General features: G+C 42.0%; 1 protein-coding gene across 1 annotated transcript in view; it reads right to left on the bottom strand.

The window, feature by feature from the left end:
* LOC121921707 (rap1 GTPase-activating protein 1-like) overlaps window positions 1–26,675 on the bottom strand; it is a 69,506-nt gene that overhangs the window by 16,222 nt on the left and 26,609 nt on the right. Inside the window, 12 exon segments of the mRNA XM_042450162.1 lie at window positions 433–536; window positions 6,088–6,240; window positions 9,018–9,152; window positions 10,059–10,145; window positions 12,198–12,269; window positions 14,690–14,703; window positions 14,706–14,831; window positions 14,834–14,843; window positions 17,541–17,670; window positions 18,851–18,951; window positions 23,248–23,331; window positions 23,426–23,479. Of these exon segments, the coding sequence (XP_042306096.1) occupies window positions 433–536; window positions 6,088–6,240; window positions 9,018–9,152; window positions 10,059–10,145; window positions 12,198–12,269; window positions 14,690–14,703; window positions 14,706–14,831; window positions 14,834–14,843; window positions 17,541–17,670; window positions 18,851–18,951; window positions 23,248–23,331; window positions 23,426–23,479 (1,070 nt within the window).

Genomic DNA, 26,675 nt, shown 5'->3' with positions numbered 1-26,675 from the left:
GAACCTATGTAAAATACTACATAGAAAGGTTTTAAATTATTAATTACAGAAGGGATAGAACTTCCAGCAAAAGCTTCCCAAAATGTCAAGTCATTAAATATCAGCAAAATGGCTGATGAACACCCAGGGAGAAGGAACAGCATCAATATTCTCAGCCATTAAACAATGATGATAGTATTTCTGTGCTTATAGCAAGTGGCATTTTGAGAGGGACTCTTTTGGTTTGCTTGTGGCTTTTGGGCTCATGGCTCACAATAATGGGCTCAAGCTACCCATTTTGAAAAGTTGGAGGGGCGACGTGTCAGTTCAAGCATACACCAATGATTTCTGATTCTAAGAACATGCCAAAAGACAACTTAATGCATCTAAGATTATTGTCTCTCCCTCCCCTGCCAATGTTCTAGCCCTGCCCACTCCTTCTGCAGTTCATACCTCTTCTCTTCTTGGATGTTCTCAATGCCAATGGCACTACTACGTCGCCCATTGTAGCGGCTGCCTCTGTTGCGTGAAGGGCTTCTCCCAGGTAGGGCAAAGGACTAGAGGGGAGGAAAGGACAGTAGGAAAAAGGAAAGAGGCAGAGGCAGAGGAAGACAGGAGTAGAGGAGACAAGAGCTAGAGAAAGAACACAAGGTAGAAGACTGGACTCCTGTCCTTGTATTGCTATTCAATAGTAACATTTCTAGCTTGTGCAGAGAACCACAAGGCACAAGGAGCATGATGTGGAAGCTGTCAAAGCTGGAGAAAAGTATGAAGAAACAGGACAGGATCGGACAAAAGGAGGAATAAAAAAGGAGAAAGAGCAAAGAACAGAATAGACTAGATGGACTAGATTGGAAAGAAGTTCACAGGCAGGTGTTGGTGCATGATAATGGCACTGAGACAAAGGAAAGGATAGACTCAAAAAAGAGAAGAACATAGGGAAAGCTGCGCTGAGTTTCAAATGGCCAGACCAGACACTATGGCAAAATGTTCAACTGCCACCAAAAACAGTGCTCCCATGTCTAGTGCCATCCTTCCACTCTGTTACGTCCAGTACAATTTTCTGCAAGGCAAGTTTCCCTTCCAACATCACTGGCAGCCAAAGATGTGCATCAGGGGCAAAAAATGTGGAAGGTCATGAGGTCAATATAACAAATGGGACATGGCATTGAACTTGATGCACAATGCAGCAGCTGCACATTGACTCCAATATCTAGTTTGGTCCAAGGAGCAAGAAACAGAAAGAACTGCAGACTGTTTCTTTCTCCGTTCTGCTAGATCCATGTGGCATTTCTTTTTTGGTTTCCTGTAGATTTGATATTGCTCGTCTGTGCAGAACATCCCCTTTCCTGGCTTCCCTAGACATGCTGATTGGAACCTACAAAATCCCCATGAGTGAAAGGGATGAATTAAGATCTCTGCTATGAATAAGGAACCATGGATTCCTTCTGCGCCATCTGTAAAATGTTCTAATATGCACCAGTTAAATCCTAAAAATAATGCCAAGCAAAACAGTGAACACATTTGAGTATTTTTGGTACTCATGGGTTAATGATATTAGGGCTTAAAGCTAGTTATAAGTCAACAGCCTCTAATATGTACTTTGTTTTGCCCAATATTCCCAGATGTTGAAGGGCAAGCTCACTTTTCAGAGAAGGGAACTCTGTGGTATGCTCTTTACTAGTGTTGGAGTGAGGCATAGTTCAGTGATTGAACACATAATTTGCCCAAAGACATTCCCAAGCCCAGGCCCCAATGTCTTGCATCCAACTCAAATTAAGCCACTCAAATTACTCTATACAAACATATTTTTCACATGACAGCTGCAACTGATGTGACAGCTGACAGGGCTATTTCCAAGATGGGACTTTCACTGCATATGTTCTTTGCATGTGCAAAAACAAATGTTCACCTGGTTCACCAGACACCATCCCCAACAAACTGAGCATAAATCTGATTGTGTATCAGAAACACTAATGCCAAAGAAAGAGTAATCACTAACTATTCATCATTTCCTTCCAGATGTTACTTTATCTTACCCTGTATATGACTGATTAAAGAGACCATTGTAGGAATGTGCTAAACTACTTAGGAAATGTTGCTAACCTTACAGTGCTCCTTTTGTTTCTGTCCAAATTAAAATTCAGGCTTGGTTTTGACAAATAAACTGCTTGGGTCAGCCCAAAGGATGACCTATCATGCCAAGTGACAGATGGAGAAAACGCAGGCCCTCTTAATAATTTTTTATATTATACCATGCTATACTTTGGGACAAACTATTATGATTAGAAGTTGGGGTTCTGGCATTATAGTGGTTTCATTCCTACCTAAAGGGGAGATTCTGCAAGGTAGCGCTACAAAAATTACATGTACTAGACATAATTTATCCTAACAGGACCCATCTTGTCCCTAACATTTATATGTTTCACATGTAAAGTACCGTTGCTCCTCCACTTTCGCAGACTTGAAGTCCACGTCCCTCACCTGTTTGTGGGTGGAAAATGGAGGGGACAAAATTGGATGTGCACCCATGGGTGCCTGCAGGCACGCACTGCCATTCAAGCCAATGGGGCTTGAATATAGGCAAATTTTCATTTTCACAGAGGGTTCCAGAACAGATCCCCCATGAAAATGGAGGGCAACTGTATAATAATCTAAGGTATACTAATGCATGGAATCATTAACAGATATGATTAGGCCCAATAAGGAGAAACTCAATTCTGACAAAATGGAGGTCCCGCTAATATGTGATTCATTTGCAGAATGAAGTGGTGCTCAGTCTGTTCTAGTAGAGTCATGCTCCATCTAAAAGGATAAGAGTCACATTCATGGAAGTTCTTATTAAATCAAGCTTTGTGATAGAAGGCCCAAGTGATATTAGTGACAGCAAGTGTCTTTCTTTTTTTTCTTTTTTCATTTTAAATTTAGTTTAAAATCTGGTTAAACTAAAAATAATTGTGCTTAGATAGTAGCTAGCACAAAATACAGCTGTTGCGCTATTAGTTGGAACCAACGATTGGGAACATATTCATGCATAAAGAACTTCATTGGCTATCGGTCTCTTTCCAGGCCCAGTTCAAAGTGCTGATACTTACCATTAAAGTACTACATAGCTGGGGACCTGGGTAACTGAAGAATGACCTACATCAGTCCTTCTTAGGATTTATAATATGGGGAGGCATGGTGTTGTGGTTTGAACATTGGACTATGACTGGAGATCAGGGTTGGATTCCCCATTTGGCTATGAACTGGGTAACCTTGAGTGAATCACAAACTCTCCGCCCGAGAAAGTCCCATGATAGGTTTACCTTATAATCCTCCATAAGTCAGAATAAATGACTTGAAGGCACACAACAACAAAAGCAGCAACATTTCCCCCATTAATGTGCCACGGTCTGGTATTGTATTTGTGCTCAAATGTTACGAATGCTTCTTTCTTTTCTGGGAACTCCCAAGAACTGCAGTGCTTGCAGACTGTTAACAGCCCACAAAATCACAGAAACAGAATCATAAATTTGGAAGGGACCACAAGGGCCAACCCCCTACTATGAAGGAATATACAATCAAAACACTCTTGACAGATTGCCATCCAGCCTATGTTTAAAAACTTCCAAAGAAGGAGACTCCACCACTCTCTAAGGCAGCATATTCCACTGTCAGAAAGTTCTTCCTAATGTTTTCGTGGAACCTCTTTTCCTGTGGTTTCAATCCATTCCTCTGGGTCTTAATCTCTGGACCAGCAGAAAACAAACTTGCTTCATCTTCAATATGATATACTTTCCACTATTTAGACATGACTATTGCGTCTCAACCTTCTCTTCTCCGGGTTAAAAATACCAAGTCCCTAAGTCTCTCCTCATAGGGCATGGGTTCCAGATCTTTCACCATTTTGGGTGCTGTCCTCTGGTCACACTCCAGCTTTTCAACATCCTTGTTGAATTGTGGTGCCCAGAACTGGACACAGTACTGTATTTCAGGTGAAGTATTTCTGACCAAAGCAGAATAGAGTGGTACTATTATTTCCCTTGATCTAAACCTTATACTTAATTGATGCAGTGTAGAATCACATTGGGTTTTTTCCATGCTGCATCATACTGCTGGCTCATGTCCAACTTGTGGTCTACTAGGACTCCTAGACCATTTTCTGTTGTCAAGCCAGGTTCCCCATCCTATATCTATACATTTCATTTTTTTCTGTCATGTGTATTACCTTACATTTCTTCATTTTGAAATTCATTTTGTTAGTTATGGTCCAGATCTCTATTCTGTTAAGATCATTTTGAGTTGCGGTCTTTTCCTCCCTTTGAGTAGCATTGACCCACCTCAATTCCCTGTGGCACTGAGATAATATTCTAAGGTTCTCTTCTGGGCATCACTTGCCATTCTGAGGCAGATGGTAGAAAAAACATGATCTCCTTCAAGAGGACCATCTGGCACCTATACTGTCATCATTTTGGTATCAGTATAAAAGCTTGTTAATTTTTCCAGACCTTTTAATCCAGTTATATGTTTTTATTATGGTGTTTTTGTTTAACTTTCCCCAGAAATATTTTATTAAAGGGCAGTATTCTAATCTATTCAAAAAAAATATATAATAAAATTGCCCGAAATTATTTGTATTCTCTCATTCAAAAGTGACCTCCTCTTCAAGTTCCTTTCCAAAGTAATCCTCAGCATAAGAATAGATTTGGCTTCAGATACAGAGCATTAGGATGGGGGAAAAGAACACCTTAAAAGAGAAAAAGAAATATCACACAGAGCAGAGTTTGGAAATAAGATATTACAAGTAATAATGGTCTGTACAGACAGGCCAAATAATAAGGCTTCAGGTCACTTTGGAGATATGGTGTTTCAACGATGCATGCGTCCTAAGAGTCCAGAAGCCGGGCCAAAGCCACGCTCCAGTTCATTAGGACTGGAACGTGGCTTTGGCCCGGCTTCCGGACTCTTAGGACGCATTCATCAATGAAACACCATACCTTCCAAAGTGATCCGAAGCAGCTTTATTTTGGCCTGTCTGTATGGGGCCAATGTTACTTTTAAAAAAAACCAACCTTAACCATAACTGCTGTTACAACAAGTCATCTTGTAGATCTTTTTTTACCTCACCTCCCCATTTACTTCAAACCCTCCCCCCCCCCCATGTATTCTATTTGGGGTTATAATGAGCAACATTTTACTTGCTATTCTTAAATCCTTTTTAGGCCTATGGTGGGTTGTACCCATTTCCCATTTTTAAAGGGTTTTTCAAAAAGTAAACCAATGCTTACTAACATATTAGCCTCAGAATAAGATCACATATTAATGTTATGCATTTTAAAAATAAATGCAATGCTTTTTTTTTTAGCAGGTGTTTGATATATAATAATATACAGGTGGTTTTTTGTTGTAGTAATTTAGTTAGTCATACTTTTAACCTTTGTATATTTTTATATAATTTATACTGATTTTAGATGATTTTGATTGTTTTAAATTTTATTGTAATTTTTTAAAAATGTTTTTGTCTGTCGTGAGCTACCTTGGGTCCCTTCTGGGAGAAAGGATAGCCATTTATAGTCATACTAGGGCAGTGATGGTGGCCTTTAGAGGGCTGAGTGCCCAAACTGCAGCCCCAAACCCACTTATTTATTGCAAAGTGCCATGTCCCTCTGGCTTTCTACTAAGAACTCTGGAAAACTCTGTGCTGGGCGATGGCACATGTGCCCACAGACGAGGGTTCTGAGTGCCACCTCGGGCACATTGCCATAGGTTCGCCATCACTGTACTAGGGTGATTTTGTGTGTGGTGTGTGTGTGTTTGTCATGCTTTTAACTTTGTATATTTATGTAATTTTATACTGTTTTTAGATTATTTTAATTTTATTGTAATTTTAAAAAAATGTTTTTGTCTGTGAACCAGACAAAGGCAGCATACAAATGCAATAATAAATAATAGAATAATAAATCAAACAAGTAGCCATTTTTGGTAACATTTCAAACTCTGCCAAAAAGATGTTCAAGATAATTGTACATAACTAAGAAGCGGAGTGCATATGTTGATGAGCAGCAAGCTTAAGGAAAAGCAGGGAGGGAGTAGGGCTAAAGACATGCCACCTCCTCAATACCTTCCCGCAGCAATAGCTTTAGTGCCCTCGGCAACACTCTGGTTGAGGGCAAGACCAGCAGTAGATGGGCGATTGGGTGTAGCGTGGGTTGCTGGTGTTGTTGTTTCCTCATGGCTACCCATGGTATCAAGGCTCTGGCTACGGCCCCGGATCACTCGCTGGAGAGAAGGTAACAGGGAGACAGATTAGAAACATTTACAGATGCAGAAAAGGACATCGGACAATACAGTACTGCACGAGGTTTCCCTCCCGATGCTGTTGCGACTTTTTAAACACTGAAAAAGCAACTATTATTTTCATAATAGCATGCAACTGTGAATTGATAACATGTTGCTGATGCATTTATGTACCATCTTCTGTTTACTCGTCAACTTCCAAGATCAAGTAAGTAAGTAGTGTTGCCTTCACTGGGAATTGGGGTTTGGATTGAAACCAGTTTTAATCTCTTTTCTCCTGCTTCCTCATGACTAAGAAGTCTTGCTTCTTTGGAATGGACTCTGTGCAGTGAAACTGGCTTAAATCCCCTTTGCCCTGCTCCTTGTCAGTAAGAAGTCATGCCTTCTTTGGAATGGGGGGGGGGGGGGGTTACAGAGGAAACATGTTTTTAAATACAGTGGTGCCTCGGGTTACGAAATTAATTCGTTCCGCCGCGGCGTTCGTAACCCGATACATTTCGCAAACCCGAAAAGGCTTTTCCGAGCGCGGCATGCGGCTGGAAAGCCGCTAGCCGCGCTTCGCATTTGAATTTGCGCCGATATTTTTTTCGTAACCCGAAAAAAATATCGTAACCCGGAACAGTTTTTTCCTATCTATTTTTTTCGTATCCCGGAAATTTCGTAACGCGATCAATTCGTATCCCGGGGTACCACTGTATCCTTTCTTCTGAACTACCTGGAATTACCTATTGCACTACTTCAATAAGGGATTACCTGTGAGATTGACAGCCATTCACAGGATGTCTCATTCATTACAAGTAGTTGCAGAAGCACAGATTGACAGATACCTACTGCCTAGTCGAAATGTGATGCATAAAATCTGTCAATTGCAATTTCAATCCCACTTCTATCCCTTATTTAAGAACAGTGCAACAATCTCCATCATGAAGAAAACACCATAGAGACTAGTGAGTAAGGAGAGCGAGGAAGTGGGAACCAAGAACATTACCTACTATCTACTCAGGGTCGGCAACCTCCGGCCCATGGGCTGGATGCGGCCCCGGAGGCCTGCCGACCGTCCACTGGCTGCTGTTGCGCTGCTGCCGCCCCCGCGCAGCAACCGCCCGTCACGGCTTTTCGCCGCTTTGGGCACCACCATTTTGGGCGGCAAAAAGGCGGCAAAGTCTTGTGCAACCTTCCCCGAGGTCGCGCGAGAACTTCGCCGCCATTTTTGGGCGAAAAAATGGCGGCACCCATAGCGGCCTCTGGGCTATGGGCGCCGCCATTTTTTCGCCCCAAAATGGCAGCACCCGGAGCGAAAAAGCTTCGAAGGTGGTGGCGCGGCGGCGGAGCATCGGCGGGCCTCTAGGGGCTCGCTGCCGTTTCTGAGGCCCTCTGGGGGGCCCGCTGCCGTCTCTGGGCCCTCCAGGAGGGGCTCTCCGAGGGCGGCAGGGGGCCTCTAGGGGGCCCTTTGCCATCTCTCTGGGCCCTCCAGGGAGGACTCAGAGGGTGGCAGGGGGCCTGTGTGGGGGGCCCTTTGCCGTCTCTGGGGCCTCCATGGGCTCCGAGGGCGGCAGGCGGCAGGGGGCCTCTGGAGGGCCCTTTGCCGTCGCTGGGGCCCTCCATGAGGGCTCCGAGGGCGGCAGGGGGCCTCTGGGAGGCCCTTTGTTGTCTCTGGGGCCTTCCAGGAGGGCTCCGAGGGCGGCAGGCGGCCTCTGGGGCCCTTTGCCGTCACTGGGACCCTCCATGAGGGCTCCGACGCGGCAGGCAGGGGGTCTTTGGGAGGCCCGGTGCTGTCGCTGGGGCCCTCCAGGGGGCCCTCCAGCGCTGGCGGCCCCCACCAGCTTTTTTGCCGGTCTCTGACGGGGCCTGGGGCCCCGTCAGGGGCCAGCAAAGATGGGGAGGCTTGGCCCCCAGAGGGTGGAAGCTCCGCCCCCGGCATGCGGCCACACCCCTGGAGGGTGGAAGCTCCACCCCACAGCACGCGGCCCCACCCCGGAGGGTGGAAACTCCACCCCCGGCATGTGGCCCTGCCCTGGAGGGTTGAAGCTCCACCCCCCGGCTTCGGCCCCCCAGCCGCCTGAGGGACAGCAACCCGGCCCCCGGCTCAAAAAGGTTGCCTACCCCTGATCTTACTAGTAGGGCTCAGGCAGACAAGATATAGCTCCCAGCTTCACTTGGAACAAATTCCGTCCATATTCCCTTGCAGAGCTCTCCCTCACAAAAAGTACAAAGTTTGTGGCCAGTTTCCTGACATTTTCTTTTAAATCAGGGACCTGTCTCAAGACAGGGTGACCAGATATCCCCTTTTTCCATTTCAACCTTCTGTCCAGGAGAAATTTCAAAACATCCTCCGCTTTGAATATGACCAAGAAGCATGAATTTACATTTATATGAATGTTTTTAGCTTCAGTTATCCTGGGTTTCGCAGGGTTTTTGGCAGCCCTCCCCCCAAATTTAATCAGAGGCATTCAAAATTCATGTGAACAACACAGATTCAACCCACATTCTACCAGGATTATTTACATCATATGAATAACGTCAAAGTGTCTCAACTCGAGCTTCTCATCCCATTCCATCTCCAATAGGATATACAGTTACACAGCTACCTATAAGTGCAGATGAAGGAACAATGAGGATATCCAGGAAGCGCTCTTCAGCATTCCAAAAATAATGGTATAAAATGGGTTATCATATGTCCCAGAGAAGCTTAAAATAGGTAATCCTAACAGGAGAATGAAAGAGACATAAAGAGATTACGTATCCACTTCCTTTCTCACCTTGAAATTCTCAAAGAAGCCTCCACCCCCATTTTCTATTTTGTCATCCTCGCCAGAGGCCAAGCCCATCATGCTGCGGCTACGGATCTGCAGTTCCTCATAAAGGCTCTCCAAGAGGGCACTGCGGGTCCGTTCCTGCTCCAGAAAGAGAGGAGAGCATGCATGTCAAATAACAAATGGGATACAAGCAGAGAGAGTGAGGAAAACAACAATCTACACAAGCAGAGAAAGAACAGACAGGGTGCCAAAACTGAAGGCAATTCTATATTGCATAATCTCCTGAATCACACACTTCCCTGCTGTCTAAAATCTACAGGCTTCTCCTTCCTGTCTCCTTCTGGGCTCAGTTCAAAGAGCTATTTCTTGAGCTGAACAATTCTGGTTACCTCAAAGACTGCTTGCTCAAGTTTTGTTTGCTCCCATCACACAAAGCTTACCTCCCAATGCTGTTGCGTCTTTTTAAACACCTGAAACAGCAACAATTCTTATATTATCATGCAACTGCAAACTGTTAACAGGTTGCTCATGAATCTTATTGCACTACCTTTCCCTTTACTCCACCATAATCATCTGAAGAAGTAGACTAAAATCTACGAAAGCTCATGCTCTTTTTCCCCCTAGTTAGTCTCAAAGGTGCTACAAAATCCCTATACATAGTAATGCTACAGACTAACATATCTATATCTTTAAATTCCCTTTACTTGTTAGTTATCCGAGATTAATCTGTAAGTAGCCTTGCCTTTGGCAGTGGGGGATGAGTAGTGAAAACCCTTTAAATCTCATTTTGGAAATGTTACTGAAAATGGCTACTGTTCCATTTTTGTTTGTTTTTAACAGTACTATAAAATATTAATACCCATATTTTTCTTCCTCTCTTTGCCCCATCATAGTACTCTCAGTACACACTTTGCTGACCCATTCCTTGCTGGCCCCTATTACATTTCATATCCTCTCATTTCCTTCCAGGATATTATTTCCTGATGTTCATATGCATCTTTGTTCCTAATAGATATCAATATAATTATAAGTAAGTCAACTCACCTCCAACTTAGCAAATTTCTCAGCATGATAGCAGCTGTACTCTGCATTTATAAGCTTTGCCAGAAGAAATTCACGGAATTCTGTGCCCTGTAGGAAGAAACAGATGTATGTTCATTGTTGAGGGTTCTGCAAGACCTTTCTCAAAATTACCTAGCGATAGCTAAAACACTTACTTTTAAGGATAAGAATAGGAGCATTAAAGGCTCCAGGATGCTTGTGTGACAATTTACTCAAACTACATGCCAATTGTAAACATATGAAATAACACGGTATCTTAAGGATATTTTTCTATTCACTTTACCGTAAGACACATTTCAACTAGGGTTGACATCACCCCGTGTGGCAACTCACGGTGTCACTCTCCCCCACTGACCTCCTCCCATACCACACCAACCTGAATCCTTAATCATGATTTTTGTACTAATGTTACTCATCAGTCATAAACTCCCATGTATCACTGAATGTAATGTCAACAGTTGTGACATAAACAACTAGCACAATCAAAATTATACCTCTAAATTACCATGTCCTATGTACAGCCTAAATGGAGTTACTTGTACATAGTGTGATGTGGTTAAAGTGAAAATTTGGTAAGATGTGGTGTTTTAAAAGAAAAATTTAAGAGATTTTTTTAAAATTAAAAATTATAATTTTAAATTTCAATTAAAAAAAAACCTGGGCCTTTCTTTCTCTTCCCACTAAGCCTTGCCCAGTTGATGCCATCTCTTCAGCATTTTAAAACAACACCAGAAAACACAACAGCTCATTTCTGTGAAAAGACAGATGTTTGGGGACCAGTGGTGTCATTTCCACTTAGGATACCAGCTGGTGTAGCCCATACCCCTTGCACCCCTCTAGTGACACGCCTACTTCAGAGCTGACAGATTCATTCAACATACCATAGGATACAGCTGTACATACTATAGCAGAGGAAAACAATCTCCCTTAAACAGTACAAACACTCCTCACCCTCTATAAAGTAAAAAAAACCCAAAACCCCTCCAACATCTAGCAAATCAGGGCTGTCCTTTTTCTTGGCATATTGACTTTCTACATGTGATATACTGAGGGGTATTCATACATAGAAGCCTCCATTTGCATTCTCGAGCAGCAATGTGTGCTTCTAAGCAGAGGACTTCTCGCACTACTATTCAGTAGGCAATCTGCTGCTTTTCTACCTTTTCCTCCATAAGATTTTTTTTGTAGAAAGAAGATAAATGGAAGCAACAACAGAAAAACACAGGAATCTTACAAATGGAAGCCTACAATTGTCAAGAATTCCTCCCCACCCCAATAAAATTCAGTTAAAATGGGTTACAATTGTGAGTCTTCAGGAACGGATGTGTTCATTTTTAGTGGACTATCCTAAGTAAAACAAGGCAACCCAACAATAATTGTATTAATAACAACAATCCTGGTATAGCAATAGTCTGAAATTTATAATTATATACAAAATTATAAATAATGCTACTCTGTAAGCATATTACTAGTGTAATGGTCAATATAAAATACAAGTGTATTTAATAAGACCTACTAGTGATAGAGATATAATAAGGCATGTAGAAAAGATACTAATTGACAGTTGGAAACGATCACTATTTGTACATTACCATGTACATAGGTTTTTATGACAAACCCATGTAAACATCAATGTATAAATAGTGTACCCTACCATCAATTAATATACGATATGCATTATTCAATACCTTTCTCTCATAAAGATGTAATAGAATATGCTCCTTAAGAGTAATTATACCTAGTAATTAAACAATAAGGCAATAATGTGTTCATTTTTAGCCATACTTTACATCAAGTAAGCTTGATGCACTTTTACAAATGCTGAATAACAATATTGGCAGCAGGGTCATAATATCCTAGAGAGGATGGATGGAAATCATGCAGCCCACTGGATGTTGTTGGACTGCAAATCCCAGCACTCCTCTCAACTAGCTAGTCTGGCTAAGCTTAAGAGACTTGCAATTAGGCTTGCTCCCAATCCACATCTGACTGGAAATGGGATTTTTTTTCATCCCTAGGAAGTTGTGTGGAATATTCAGCCTCTGATGGGGGGAAATTATCAGAAAAACATTCATCTTTAGGTTTTATTTTTAATAGTACAAAGACTAATCCAACACAAACCTTTTTGAATATGGCTGGATTTGGAAGAGGAGGCCCAAAGAAGGGAACATCATCACGGGCAGTAACAGAAACCTGAAAAAAATCAAAAGTGACAGAGCAATTCAATGATTCAATTCAAAGACAATTGTGAAGGGCAGGATCTGTAGCCTTAGGAGAGTGAAAACATATTCCTGCACCTGAATCCTATTTGTCAGTCCTGGCTAAACCCATCCACTGTTGAATGGTGAGTAAACACAAAGGTAAATCCCCTTGCAACAGTGGGACATCTCTAATTAATATTCATGAAACCACTGTGAACGGTTCTCTAGAGTTTGTGTGTGTGGTTCCATCAATATGCAGATGGTACTCTATTACTCTTTCCACTCCAATCCAAGAACGTCTTGGTCCTCCGCATCAGTAATGGACCAGATGAGTGCAAACAAACTGAAACTTAATCCTGGTCGGTTGAAAAGCATATCAGAAAACAGGAATTCAGCCTGTGTTGGAGGTGGTTAAACTGCCCCTGAAGACATAGGTTCACCATTTGATGGTACTCCTGGACTCAGCTTTGAATTTGGAGGTGAAGGTTCTTGCTATGGCCAGGAGCACTTACTCAAATTTATTTATTTATTCATTTATTTTAATTTAACTTATTAATCACCACTTTCTCCCAGGCCAGGACTCAAGATGGCTTCCCCAACACATTAGAAACATTATAAAAAGTTCAAGACAAATTTTAAAAACACCACACAAAACACTATTAACATTATAAAACTGATTTTAAAAAAAAACAAAAGTTAAAACAGACAACATACATCTGCATTAAAAAAACCCTCCCTGCTTAATTAAAAACTTGCTTAAATATAAATGTTTTTGCCTGTCGGTGGAGAAGAAGCACATTTAAAGCATGTCTGGCATTTGCACCATTCCTTGAGATGCTAGATTTGGCCACAACAGTATATGCTTTAGTTACCTCCCATTTTGACTACTATAACACACTCTACATTGGGCTGCCTTTGTAGAGAGTTTGGAAGCCTCAGCGAGTACAAAGAGCTGCAGCCAGAGTGTAACTTGGGAAGCTTATAGGGACCATACCACTTTCCTGTTGTAACAACTTATGGCTCCCAGCTTGTTTCTGAGCACAATTCAAAGTGATGGTTATAACCTATAAAACTATGTAGCTTAGGACCAGGCTATTTGGCAGGTCATATCCCCCTATATGAGCCCACATCAGCCCTAAGATCCTCAGGAGAGCCCTTCCTCAGACCCACCACCACCACAAGCAAGGGTGATGGGGAAGTGAGAAAGGACCTCTGAACAAATATGAAGATGCTTTCCGGTGTATTAGTCCTATGAAACGAAAATAAAACACTGGATTTCATTCTTCTCTTTTTTTACATTTCGAGATGGGCTTTTTCATTGCAAAATCTTGAATCAACAGTGCGAATGGCAATATTACCTGACTATTTGGACAGCACGGGACTTAAATTGCTAAATTACCAGCATTTTTGTCAGCCAATTGCCAGAGGCAGTCTCCTTATGACATCATTTGCGTATGGACATATCACTAGACCCACACACACACACACACACACACACACACACACACACACACACAGTAAATCCTTCCACCAGCACTGGCTCCCTTTACTTTGAGATCTACTCCAGTTATTATGATACTTTGTCCTCTCCCTCAGGGACGCTTTCTCAACTTTCTATAGACAAGGAACTATGGAACCAGTAGTTTTTGAGAACATGTTAAATAAAAATGCATGCCAAATGAAGACAATTCTTCCCCCTGCCTCCGATCCACTATAAATACATTTCTTCTGCACAGCCAACACCCAGTGGTGGCAAACCTATGGCACGAGCGCCAGAGGTGGCACTCAGAGCTCTCTCTGTGGCACATGTGCCATCACCCCAACACAGAGTTTGCCAGAGCTTGTTTACTAGAAGCCAGAGACACGGCACTTTGTATAAATAAGTGGGTTTTGGGTTGCAGTTTGGGCACTGCACTCTCTAAAATTCGCAATCACTAGCCTATACCCACTTCTGTTTAAAAGATAGGAATAGCAATAAATAGTTTAGAATGCTAGTTATTCATCTCCAACACTACTTCTGATTGGTTTCACCAAATGTCACAAGATCTGCACGACAGATAATAGGTTTCAATAAATATACTCAAAACTGAAGTACAATTTAGTCTCAGTTGCGGATAAAACAGGAATGCAGGTTGTACTAGAATCCTTGATCTCCAACCGCCAGTAGAGCATAGCCTTTGAAGAAGCTATACTGAAATCTCATTGTCCCAGGAGACATTTTCTGAAATACCACTAAAGGAAAATATTCAGTATAAAAAGTTCCAAGATGCTGAGCCAGAATTGGACCCTTATTTTCCTGTTGCTTAACTTCTATATTAGGGGATATCCTTCCATTTCGGTGATCTTGAGGCGCTTACACATATGGATGTAGAATGTTCCATGGCTTCACAAAGAGTGCTAGACTGTATTTACCTTGTACAGAGTTTCCCAACGGCATTGTGATGGAGCTGTACTACCACATAGGCATGCAGGAAGTTTGATGCAATCATGTCAGGGGGACGAAGGGAGTATTTCATCTGGAAGACAATGGCTACAATATCATTCCCAATGTGGGTTTCCGCGGGAGCTAGGAAGGAAAGCACAAGAGAGAGAGAGAGAAAAGGAGATCCAAAATCCATTTTTCCATTTTTTAATTGTGTAAAAATCATACTGAAAGAAAAACGGAAGAGAAAATTTAAAAAATAATAAATTGACAGATAATAAAAGGAAAAACTGCAATGAGAAACCATCAATCGATAAACATCTATAAAAGACAACCAAATATCAAGTAAGTATCCAACAGAATTAGTACTATATACCACATTTTTATGCTGAAAGTGCTATGAGATCCTCAGTCCATCAAATAAGAGGGGCTTGGGTACTCCTCTTCCAGTGAAGCAGTAACAGTCTTATCCATTTAAAAAACATGGGAGAATAAATTCTGCCATATCAAAACTTAACTTCCAAGATGTTGACAAACACTCATAAAAAGACATGTAAATCTGCAAAATTCAAGGTTGCTCCAAAAAGAAAATTAACTTAGCTGATGACCTTCTCTAAATGGGAGACTACCATTGGGCATGATCAAATCATTTTATTCATTTATTCAGGGTATTTCTAAATCGGGGTTGGCAACCTCCGGCCCGCGGGCCAGATGCAGCCTGCGGAGGCCTTTCGGCCGGCCCCTGCCTGCCCTTGCCGCGTGATTGTGGCTTTTCCCGGCCCCAGGGCCGCATTTTGTTTTTCAAAATGGTGGCAAAGCTCGCGTGACCTCCCCGAGGTCGCGTGAGACTTCGCCACCATTTTGAAAACAAAATGGCGGCGGCCTAGAGGCGAAGTCTCACGCGACCAAAAGAAGGTCGTGCAAGACTCGCCGAGGCCCGCTGCGGCCGCCGGAACCCTCGAAAAGGACTCCGGCAGTGGCAGCGACCCTCTGGGAGGCCCAGCAACGCAAAAGGGCCCCCAGAGGCCGCTGCCACGCGGAGCCCTCTTGGAGGGCCCTAGCAACGGCAAAAGGGCTGGCAAAGAGGAGGGAGGCCTCCAGTGGCGGGTGGCCCTGCCGGCTTTTTTGCCGGCCTCTGACGGGGCCTGGGGCCCCGTCAGGGGCCAACAAAGAGGGGAAGGCCTCCAGCACTGGGTGGACCCTGCCGCGTCTTTTCCCAGCTTCTGACAGGGTCTGGGGCCCCTCAGGGCCAGCAAAGAGGAGAGGCCTGGCCCTCGGGGGGGTGGTGGAAGCTCCCCCGGCATGTGGCTCCGCCCCCGGAGGGGGTGGAAGCTTCGCCCCCCCCCAGTTGTCTGAGGGACAGCAACCCGGTCCCCGGCTCAAAAAGGTTGCCTACCCTGTTCTAAATCATCTCTTATCCACAAGGACTAGTGATGCATGAGAAGAGTTACAATGCCAAGAGTTAGCCACAACATACTCAAAGCTTTACTTATTAAATTTGTGTAGTCTAGTATACAGAAAACAAAAGAATTTCTGCTGAGTTAAAATCCATAAATATAGTGAATATGGACTCAAAGGACATGATCTATTAATTAGTCAAAACACGGCTATCTAATTTATAATTCTATTCATTTGTAAAACTCAAAATGCTGTATTAACTAACAATATATAAACAAATTCGGTGTGTATCTCTGGAGGAGACTGAGACACTCAAATATGCAGGACCATACTTAGATGTCAATATATCTTGTAATTGAAGATACTGCCATTCTGTAGAATTTGGCAGATCATATCTTGTCCTTAAATCTGGGACAAACTGACCACCAGAATAGAACCAATCAGATGATTCAGAGTAAGAATCAAGGCAAACCTTCCATACAGGTATCTTTTCCCCTATTTTCAAATGTGGATTAATTTCTAAAATCAATTTAGCATGGGCAACCAAATCAAAACTCAGCTGTTATGACAATGACTGCTAAAATACAAAGTACATGTACTGCTTAAAGTATGGAAGAAGTAAAGTTATAGACAAATTCCAACAACCCATCACCCCAAGAAGCATCAGGCAAGAAGACTCCAACACAATGCAAGGTGAAGGGTTCAACAAGTATGAAAAATTCCAGCAACAAGTGCTCCTCAACAAACCGAGGTTGGGAAAACCAAATCCATTTTGATTTCATGGAAGCTACATCCTCCCTCAAGGAAGTCCATGGTGATGAGGGACCCCACATACATTTCCAAAGCACACTGTTATTATGTGTAATTGCAAATTACATGGAGATCAGTCCCTCATGAAACATATTATTTGAGGTATGATATTCATTCTGAGTGCATTAATTTCACTCTCAAAGAGTTAAATTTAGAGGCGTCCACTGATCCAGATCCAATTTATTCAAATTTAATAAAATAATATAAGAAACAACCTTGGGAATTAGTATATCTACATAGATAATAAAAACCAAGCACCACTGAGATTAGCAATTGGTCCTCAAACCTGACAATTCCTTTTTTCTTTCCATTCACAACTTTCTCCAGCAATCCCTTTGTTCCATCAGTACTAAACTGGGAATAATGGGTAATGGCTTCAAAACACACTGGGATATGAAGTCATTGTTTAAAGCTGAACTCTGAATCCTGCTTGTATGGAAGCCAATAATCATTGTTTGATGATAATGGGAAACATCTTCCTGTGGTTTTCTTTTATCTGTTCATGTGAAGGGAGGAGGGAAGCAGATGTACGGAGGTCCAGGCAGGTGAAGAGTGCGCAGATGCTGCCCTAAAGCCAGAATCTGATCATCCAAATGTCCCCACTGAGTCCTTCCCTGGTTTCCCCAAAGGTACCTGTTGGGCATCTCCTTCTGTGAAGGGCAACATTGTTGAAACATGGAACATAATCTCCTTGCCCCGGAAGTTTGTATAGATAGACTCAGTTCCTGTTTGACCTCTTGTAACATCTAAGCCACCCCGGAATCTGAAAAGATCAGTATAGAAAAAGTAAAAGGTGTGTGGGAGTGAAATTGGAAGGAAGGAGCAAGGGAAGGAAGAAAGAGAGGGAAAGAAGAAAGAAAGTAGCTTCATCGAACACTGAAAGTAATGGTAGCAGTTGTGACATAAAACAACTAGGAAAATTAAAACTACATCTTTAAATTACAATATTATATGCACGGCCTAAATGTGCATTGTACATTGCATTCATTTGGTTAAAGTGAAAAATCTGGTAAGTTTTGATGTTTTTAAAGAAAATGTTAAAAGAATAAAAAATACTAAATGTTATCATTTTGTTTTAAAATTTTAATTACAAAACTAATTTAATTTAAAAAAAATTCCTTTCCCCTCCCACTGAAAAAAGCCTCTCCTTTCGCCTCCACTAAGCTTTACTCCACTCATACTATCTCTTCAGCATTTTAAAGGGACCCACCACACTCCATTTTTGCCAAAAGGCAGATGTTTGGGGAGCAGTGCTGTCACCCCCTCATCTGGTATACTGGTACTCTGCAGACTCCTAATGATGCCACTGAATAGGAACACATTGGGATCTTTCCTCCAAACCACTGAGAATATCCATTTGTTCAGCTTCAGTTCCATTTTCTATACTGTTGTTTCAGATCTCAAAGGAAATAGGTTTGACCTCTCTACAAATACAGAAATGCAGCTTGTCCTCAGTTTCCTTAACTACCCAGGTCCTCTTTCGCATGTAACACTTTAATCTTTGACTGCAAACTGTTTTGTCCCCTGAGCAAATGAATACTTTGAGCCAACATCTGTGTTCAGCCATTCAATCATTATTTAGAGGTTTTATCATCTCTGTACAATGCAATACAGTGGGGCCCTTGGGGTTTGGTTTTAGGACCCCTCATGGATATCAAAACCTGTGGATGCTCGTTCCCATTAAATAAATGGCGTAGTAAAATGATGTCCCCTATATAAAATGGCAAAAGCAAGGTTTGCTTTTGGGAATTTTTAAAAAAAATATTTTCAAACTCTGGATGGTTGAATCCATTGAAAAAAATCTGTGGATGAACAATAATTGTTGTTTCTGTTTATTATTATACTATATGCATTACATTTTATTTTATTTTGTAAAAAAATCAGGGAATACAGAGGGTTGATTGTATATGCCATGCAAAAATGTTAACATCTAATTTACTCACCCTCGGAAATCCTGCAACTGAATCCTGTCTCCAAGGAGATCTAAAAACTCTAAGAAGCCCAAGCTCTCCTCTGTATTACTGAAGACTTCTTCTTCTGTGGTCTGGAGAGAGAGAAACAAAGAAGCCTGAAGGACAGCCATTTGTCATTCACATTCCTGACCTATTACAGGGTCTAATGAAGAATAAGAGGGAGACAGAATCTAATCATTTTTTGCACATACATACACAAACTTCATCCCCCTTACCATTTTATTCCTCCAAGCTTAGCAGAAAATATTGCCTTTCCCCTTTTCATAAAATTCATGACTCTCTTTCATCAAGACTGCAGACATCCCTAGTAGAGGATAAGAAAATCTGGAAATATTTGAAAAATTGTTGAAAAACTTATTTCTTAAGTGTTAAAAAACCAACCCTGATCATCAGAATCAAGGACTCATTTAAATCTTCGAAGTTTAAGACTCTTTCTACATAAGATTCATATGTGATTGTTTTGCACAGAAAACAGCATTTTTCTGTGCAAGAAAACCACATGCTCAGACTGAGACCCAAATCGCATTACAATTTGTATCCCATTCCCACACAAATGGTTGAGATGGGATACATAGGCCCGTTCCACATGGGCCAAAAGTACGCGCCAAGCGCGTACTAGGGTTAGAAAGGGGCATCCTTTCTGGACACCACTAACCCTAGTACGCTCTCAGCACGTACAAAATGGCGGTGCCCTTTCTACATGGGCGCCGCCATCTTGACGTCATGGACACCTAGCACCCGCATGTCACAAAGCGGAAGTGATGCCACAAGTGCGTGACTAGAGACCTGCGGCGCCACTTCTGGGGCGCAAAAAGAAGCTACTTTTTGCAGCTTCTTTTTGTTGCGTCTGGGAATCGTGCGGTTTGTCTGCTGCGGTTCCCGGATGCAGTAACCAGCGGCGCTGGCAGAGCGCCATTTTTGGGCGCTCTGTAACGCACCATAGTCTGCCCACACCCACAGGGAGATAAGATTTAAAAGATGCCAAGGCTGGAAGATTTTGGGGGCATAGCCAGAGGCAATTTATGGTCTGCTACCCCCAGCTTCTTCATTTCAATTTTGCAATCGACTCACTCTCTGCAGTTTGAAGTTAACTTGTTTGCTTTGGATCCGAATAGGATTCCCCCCCCCTTTCCAAGGGCTTTTTCACTTAGCCCGTACTGTTTCCAGACGAACCTTGGGATATTGGCTTGGGCGACGACTAAATAGGTTGATTTGGCATGATTTGAAAGAAATTTGGATTTCGGTGAGCACCTAGGACACTGTTTGGATGGAAGGGAGGTCTACGGAACCACCTCTTTGGGCTTTGGGACCTGGGAGGTAGGAAAAGAGACACTCCTTGGGACTGCATGGAGGATAAACACCTCTCTTTAATTCCTGGCCATTGGGAGAGGAACTTTCATGTTAGTCTTTCTGGTGCGGGCCGGCCAACGGATAACCCAGCTTTTGGGTTACTATTGGGGCTCAGGTGCTATCGCCCGGGGAGGCTGTGGAGGTGATCTCGGAGATAGACCATCGGCTGTAGCTGCTCCTGTCCTTGGCTATTTCCCTACCTGGTTTGCAGTTCTATTAAGAAATTAAGAAATAGTTGTGCCAGACCCCGAATGGGATGTCCGGAGGCTGCAATGGTCTGGCTGAGCAGCAATCAGTCAACCAGGGAGGCAGGCAATCAAAACAGTGGGGATGGATGGATGGCAGACTACTGCTAACCCCCTGCAGCCCCTTCCTTGATCTGTACCAGATAACACCAACCTCAGTGACGCCACTGTTTGGAGGCTTGGGAAAAATAGAAAGAATTAGCAGTGGAGGAATGAGCAGCCCTGGGTTTCTCAGAAGTGTCCTGAGACCTATTCTCAGAGTGGCTTTTTAGCAAAACAAGTTGCTGATGACTAGAGGCATAGAAGAGCTGGCACTGATAGGAAAGAGGGAGGTCAACATGTGTAGCTTTCACAAGAAGAAACAACTCCAGAAAGAACAGAGGTCAGTGACTCCCAACAGCATGAAGACCCTTTCCCTTTTGTAGAATATAAATAATAAAATAATAATAAAAATTTTATTTGTATACCGCCCTTCCAACGATCAGGGCGGTGAACAACATGTTAATAATAACAATACAAATATATTATAATACATAATAAAAATACACACAACCATATTAAAATCAAAACTAAAACCCTATCAGCCAGCTACCATCGCCGTCGAAGGGGGGAAGACTAGCTGGAACTTAATTCGGGGAATGCTGATTGAAATAAGAAGGTTTTTAACTCCCTTCTAAACTGGGCCAGGGAGGTGGCCAAGCGGAGCTCTATGGGCATCGTATTCCAGAGGGCCGGGGCGACGATGGAATACGACCTCCTCGTTGTGGAGGCTAGTCTAGCCCCTGGGACCTTCAGTAGTTGCTGCCCAGAAATTCTGAGGGTGCGGGGCGGAATGTATGGAGAGAGGCGGTCCTTCAGTTATCCTGGGCCCAAGCCATGTAGGGCTTTATAGGTTATCACCAACACCTTGTACTGTGCCCGGAAGCGGATGGGCAGCCAATGCAGATCTTTAAGTACTGTATAGGTGTAATATGACTGGCCCTGGAGGTACCAGTGACCAGTCTGGCTGCCATTTTCTGTACCATCTGTAGCTTCCGGGTATGGTATAAGGGTTGGCCCATGTAGAGCGCATGTAGAATAAAAGACCTTTTCCTCGTGGTCTGAGCAGGAGTGTCTGCATACTTGTTTCCCAATAAGTTCATTCAGCTCATTTATACCAATAACAGGCACAATTTTTACAAACCAACACTACCTTTTTCAGATACTCATGGCCAAATTAGAACTGATGTGGAAGATTTAAAATAGAGCTTAAAGGCGGTTGTGAAGGAGAGATGGGGAAGGTGAACTGAGATGGGGCTGTGGTGGATGGGCTTCTCTGGTTTTAAAATTTCATGTATTCTGAAATGGCTACTAATCACAGCAGGAAGAGAAGAAAACCAGATGCTTTCTCCCAGTGCTATTCTTGTTCCTCTAAACCACAAGAGCAATAACCTGCCAGTTTTAGAACTTTCTATTTAGCCTTACTTAATTTCTAAACTTTTTATGCATCCAAAGAATGAGAGGCTGTGTACTCACACTCTCTTCTGTGTAGCTTAGTGACCTTTGGAAAGAACCTACCCTCTGAAGAAACCTACCAAGAAAACCGCCTGAGGGTTGCCATAGGTCGGAAACAACTTGAAGCCATATGACTACAATAAATATGTCAGCAAAACTATTAGGTGGGGATAGGGTCACCCCCCCTGCCCTTAGGGGATTCTGGGCCACTTTAACTTGTAAAGATGTTACCCATAGACTAGTCCTCCTTCACCGCAGTTGACTTTGATATCAACTTAATATTAAAGGGATGTTTTAAGGCAGGGAGCTAAGATAGCACCGCAGTGCTGGAAAACTAGCTATGGACCATATTTTGAGATTCTGGCTCAGCATGGGGGAAGCCAGAGCACTTAATCAGGACAGATAAATTAAGATCGGAATCTTCATAATCACTGATAGAAGTGATGGTGGATGATAGACCTTGGGCTTACACATGGACAGACGTCCAAGATTATCTTCCTCTGGGAGTGAGACTCCTTTGTACAGAGACATTCATGGTGATCTGGGGCCAGTCCCAAGGCCTTGCCTGGCCACATTCGGCCTGCGGGCCACAGGTTGCCTACCCCTGAGTTAGACGGTTCCCTGCCCTCGGGCTTACAATCTAAAAAGACATTTCACTTCACAGAACTCCCTGACTGGAACCTCTGTTTCTGGAACTAGTACAGTATCACCCTTTGCAATCCTAAAAAACATATGCTAACACCTTTTATATCATTAGTTTGTGTGTGTGTGTGTAAGTTGATTTCCCCATTTGCTGTTATAAATAAAACTACATTAGGAATATACATTCTGGAGTTCAGTTTTTCAGAACCATTATACATTGGTTTGACCTTGGCCTTAGTTACCCAAAGCTCCCTCGCAGCCTTCATATGAGCTAATTAAATTATCCTATTAAATATTAATTGTAGGTGCTCTATTGGGGGCATTACATTTGAGGTAACAAAGCACATTGTCCTTAAAGAGAACACCTGGATGCGCCTGATGTGCTTGGTTTCTCACTAGCCTTTCCTGTCCCTTCCCTCCCAGATAACTCCAATGACTACATATATTGGTGGGGAGATGAAAAGTGGATAGAGTGGATTAGATAAAAATAGGATGATGGTGTACTAGAAATGAAGGATAACTGAGAGAAGAGAGACAATTGGACTGAGCTGAGTTCTTGTCCAGATTCTCCCAACACTTTCCAGCTGGTCTTTGATAGAAACTCACATAAAGAACAGGTGTGAAAAAGTGTTTTACCTGTCCAGTCTTCTGGTAGATGACTCCAAACTTGAAGTTATTGCTGATGACATGTTCATCAAATGCAACAATGAGCTGGGAAGCCTAGAAGTTGAGAGAAACAGTGTGAATGAGAGACAGGAACAGGCATCAAGCAGCTGCGATTTGTGCATGAAACAAAAGTAGGACCAGAGCCTACCTTGGGATACAGCACAGGGAAGAAGCGGTCAACATTCACATCTTCACACAACAGCTGTGGGAGAAAAGAAGGAGGGGTTAGCATTCTCACTGTAAGGACCTGACCTCCTGACAAAAAGAAAAATGCCATGATCACTGAAATAAGTCACCTGGGCTGCTCAGTTATTTAGCAAAGTGAGGGGAAAAAAATACCTTCACAAATTTGAACTTGAGTAGTTCTGCATTTGGAAGAAACTTATCATTTCACTGATTCAAAACTCATTAAGTGAGTTTGAAAATTACATTTAGATTTTAAACTTTTAGTTGGTTAAATTGGCACAGCATGGATAACTTCAATCTGGAGTTTCAGAATTTAAAGCCCATAAACAAAAAAATTAATGAACAAATCAGCTAAACAATGAACAGATTTAATGAACAAATCATCTTTCTGTACAGTATGCATTGAGCACAGCAAAATGGTGTTCCTTATATAAAATGGAAACTCAAGATTTGCTATTTGGAATTTATACTTTTTTGGAATATTTTCAAGTGGATGCTTGAATCCGTGGATAAAAACTCTGTGGATAGGGAGGGCCAACTGTATATGGGCATCCTTGACTATGTGGAGTATGCAACAAATGACTGGCACCCCAAACCAGGCAAGTATCTATCCTGCAGTTGGTTGAATAACTGTCTACAATCTCAGTCAGCCCATACTCATAAGTCTTTATTTTGAAATTTTCTGATCATGTTTTCACCTTCCAAGCTGTATTCTGGAGACATACTGAATTCACAGGGATAGCTATCATAAAGTACCGTATATACTCAACTATAAGTCAATCTCATGTTTAAGTTGAGGGCAGGTTTGGGAGCCAAAATTATGGATTTTGATATAACCTGTGTATAAGTCAAGGGTAAAACCTAAGACAAAGTAACAAAGGATGTAAAAGATGAAGGAAAGGAAAATGATGCCAAAGTACCGTATATTCCGGCATATAAGACGACTGGGCGTATAAGATGACCCCCAACTTTACAACTTAAAATAGTACCTCGGGATAACGAAATACCCAGGTTACGAAATTTTCGGGATACGAAAAAATCCCATAGGAAAACATTGTTCCGAGGGTTACGAATGTTTTTATTGTTTTTTTTTTTTTTTTTTTTTATTTTTTGTGTTTTGTTTGTTTTGGGTTTTTTTTAGTTTTTTTTTTTTTTTTTTTTTTTTTTTTTTTTTTTTTTTTTTTGTTTTTTTTTTTTTTTTTTTTTTTTTGTTTTTTTTTTTTTTCGGGTTACGAAAAAACTTTTGGTGCTTTTTTTCGGCTTTTTCGGACGGAATCGCGGCTTTTCCCCATTAGCGCCTATGGCTAATTTCGGCTTACGAAGGTTTCGGGTTACGAACGGTTGCCACGGAACGAATTATTTCGTAACCCGAGGCACCATGTAGAGTTTTGGGATATACTCACTGATAAGACTAACCCCTCTCTTCCATGATAAGTCAGAAAGGAGCTGAAGGCACACACAACAACAGCAGCAGCAGCAGCGACAGAGGAGAAAGATGGGGGAGGAGAAAAAAGAGAAGGAGAAAGAAGAAAAGGGGGAAGAGGAGGGAGAATCCACACACTCTGAGGAAGGAGTGTGTTCCACGTTTGAAATAACAGCATACACAACATTATTCATCCGCCTCGACAACTCTCCCGCCTTCCTCTTGGTGCATCTACACTTTAGAATTAATGCAGTTTGACACCACTGTAGAGCTGCTGCTCCATCCTATTGGAATCTTAGGATTGTAGTTTTATAAGGCTTTTGCCTTCTCTGCCCAAAGAATGCAGGGGGCTGCTCCAAATACAAACCCAGGGATTCTGTATGGATGGAGCCGGGGCAGTTCAAGTGGCTCCTATTGGAATCAAAGCTCAGGAAGCTTTGGTGCCAAATCAAAATGTGTTAGGCTGCAACTGCACTGCAGAAATAATCCAGTTTGACACCCCCTAACTGCCCTGGCTCAGTGCTATGGGAATCCTGGGAATTCTAGTTTTCTGAGACATTTAATCTTCTCTCTCCAGCAAACTTTGATGTGAACAACAAACTACAATTCCCAGGATTTTCATAGCACTGGGCCATGGCAGTTAAAACGGTATGAAACGGGATTGTCTCTGGAGTGAAGATGCAGCCTGAGTTGGATCCAAGACACACTGCAGAAATAATCCAGTTTGAGACTGCTTTAACTGCCCTGCCAGTGCTAGGGAACCCTGGGAAGTGTAGTTTTTGTGAGACTTGAGCCTTCTCTATCAGAAGAGCTCTAGTGCCACAACAAACTACAATTCCCAGGATTCGCTAGCAATGAGCCAGGAGAGTTAAAGTGGTCACAAACTGGATTATTTCTGCAGTGTGTTTTTGGAACTGTCATTATTAAAAGTGGTCAAGGTCCAATCCATACTGCGAAAAATAAATCCAGTTTTGAGACCGCTGTTAGCTGCCCTGGCTCCGTGCTGAGGGAACCCTGGGAAGTGTAGTTTTGTGAGAAAGAGCTCGGTGCCAGAAAAAAAAAAAAAAAAAAAAAAAAAAAAAAAAAAAAAAAAAAAAAAAAAAAAAAAAAAAAAAAAAAAAAAAAAAAAAAAAAAAAAAAAAAAAAAAAAAAAAAAAAAAAAAAAAAAAAAAAAAAAAAAAAAAAAAAAAAAAAAAAAGAAAAAAAGGGGGGGGGAAGGGAAAAAAAAAAAAAAAAAAAAAAAAAAAAAAAAAAAAAAAAAAAAAAAAAAAAAAAAAAAAAAAAAAAAAATTGTAGGGAAATGGGATTGTAGTTATGTGAGAAAGGTAAAAAAAAAAAAAAAAAAAAAAAATGGTTGAAATGAAACTACAATTGCCGCATGCATCTGAGGAAGTACACTTAAGTTCCTAGGAAAGCTTGCCAACTTTTCTTTCAGTGAGTCTCAAAGGTGCTAACAAGATCTATCTGCTCTATCCTCATCATCACATACTATGGTTATCATTTATTAAATTCCAAAATGCACCTGCTAGAAGTGGTGCAACACTGATATACTGTATACTCATTTACTGGGGCTGGGATCTGGAAAATGTGGGAGGCTATTATTATTATGATTATTATGTATTATTATTATATATCAATCAGCATCATACATCATTCCCTTGAAAAACCAGGGAATCCTGGGAAATTGTGAAAGTTTTGTGAGGGGGGGGGTCGACCACTGTCCTCAAGTCTGATTGGCTGTTAGTGTGACTCCATCCAAACAGGAATTGGTTGCTCTGTACCCAGCCTC

Source organism: Sceloporus undulatus, chromosome 2, assembly GCF_019175285.1.
Source record: "Sceloporus undulatus isolate JIND9_A2432 ecotype Alabama chromosome 2, SceUnd_v1.1, whole genome shotgun sequence".
In the NCBI taxonomy this organism is placed as follows: Eukaryota; Metazoa; Chordata; class Lepidosauria; order Squamata; family Phrynosomatidae; genus Sceloporus; species Sceloporus undulatus.
Note: the sequence above shows the minus strand (reverse complement) of the source record. Positions and strands in the feature narration are given on the sequence as shown.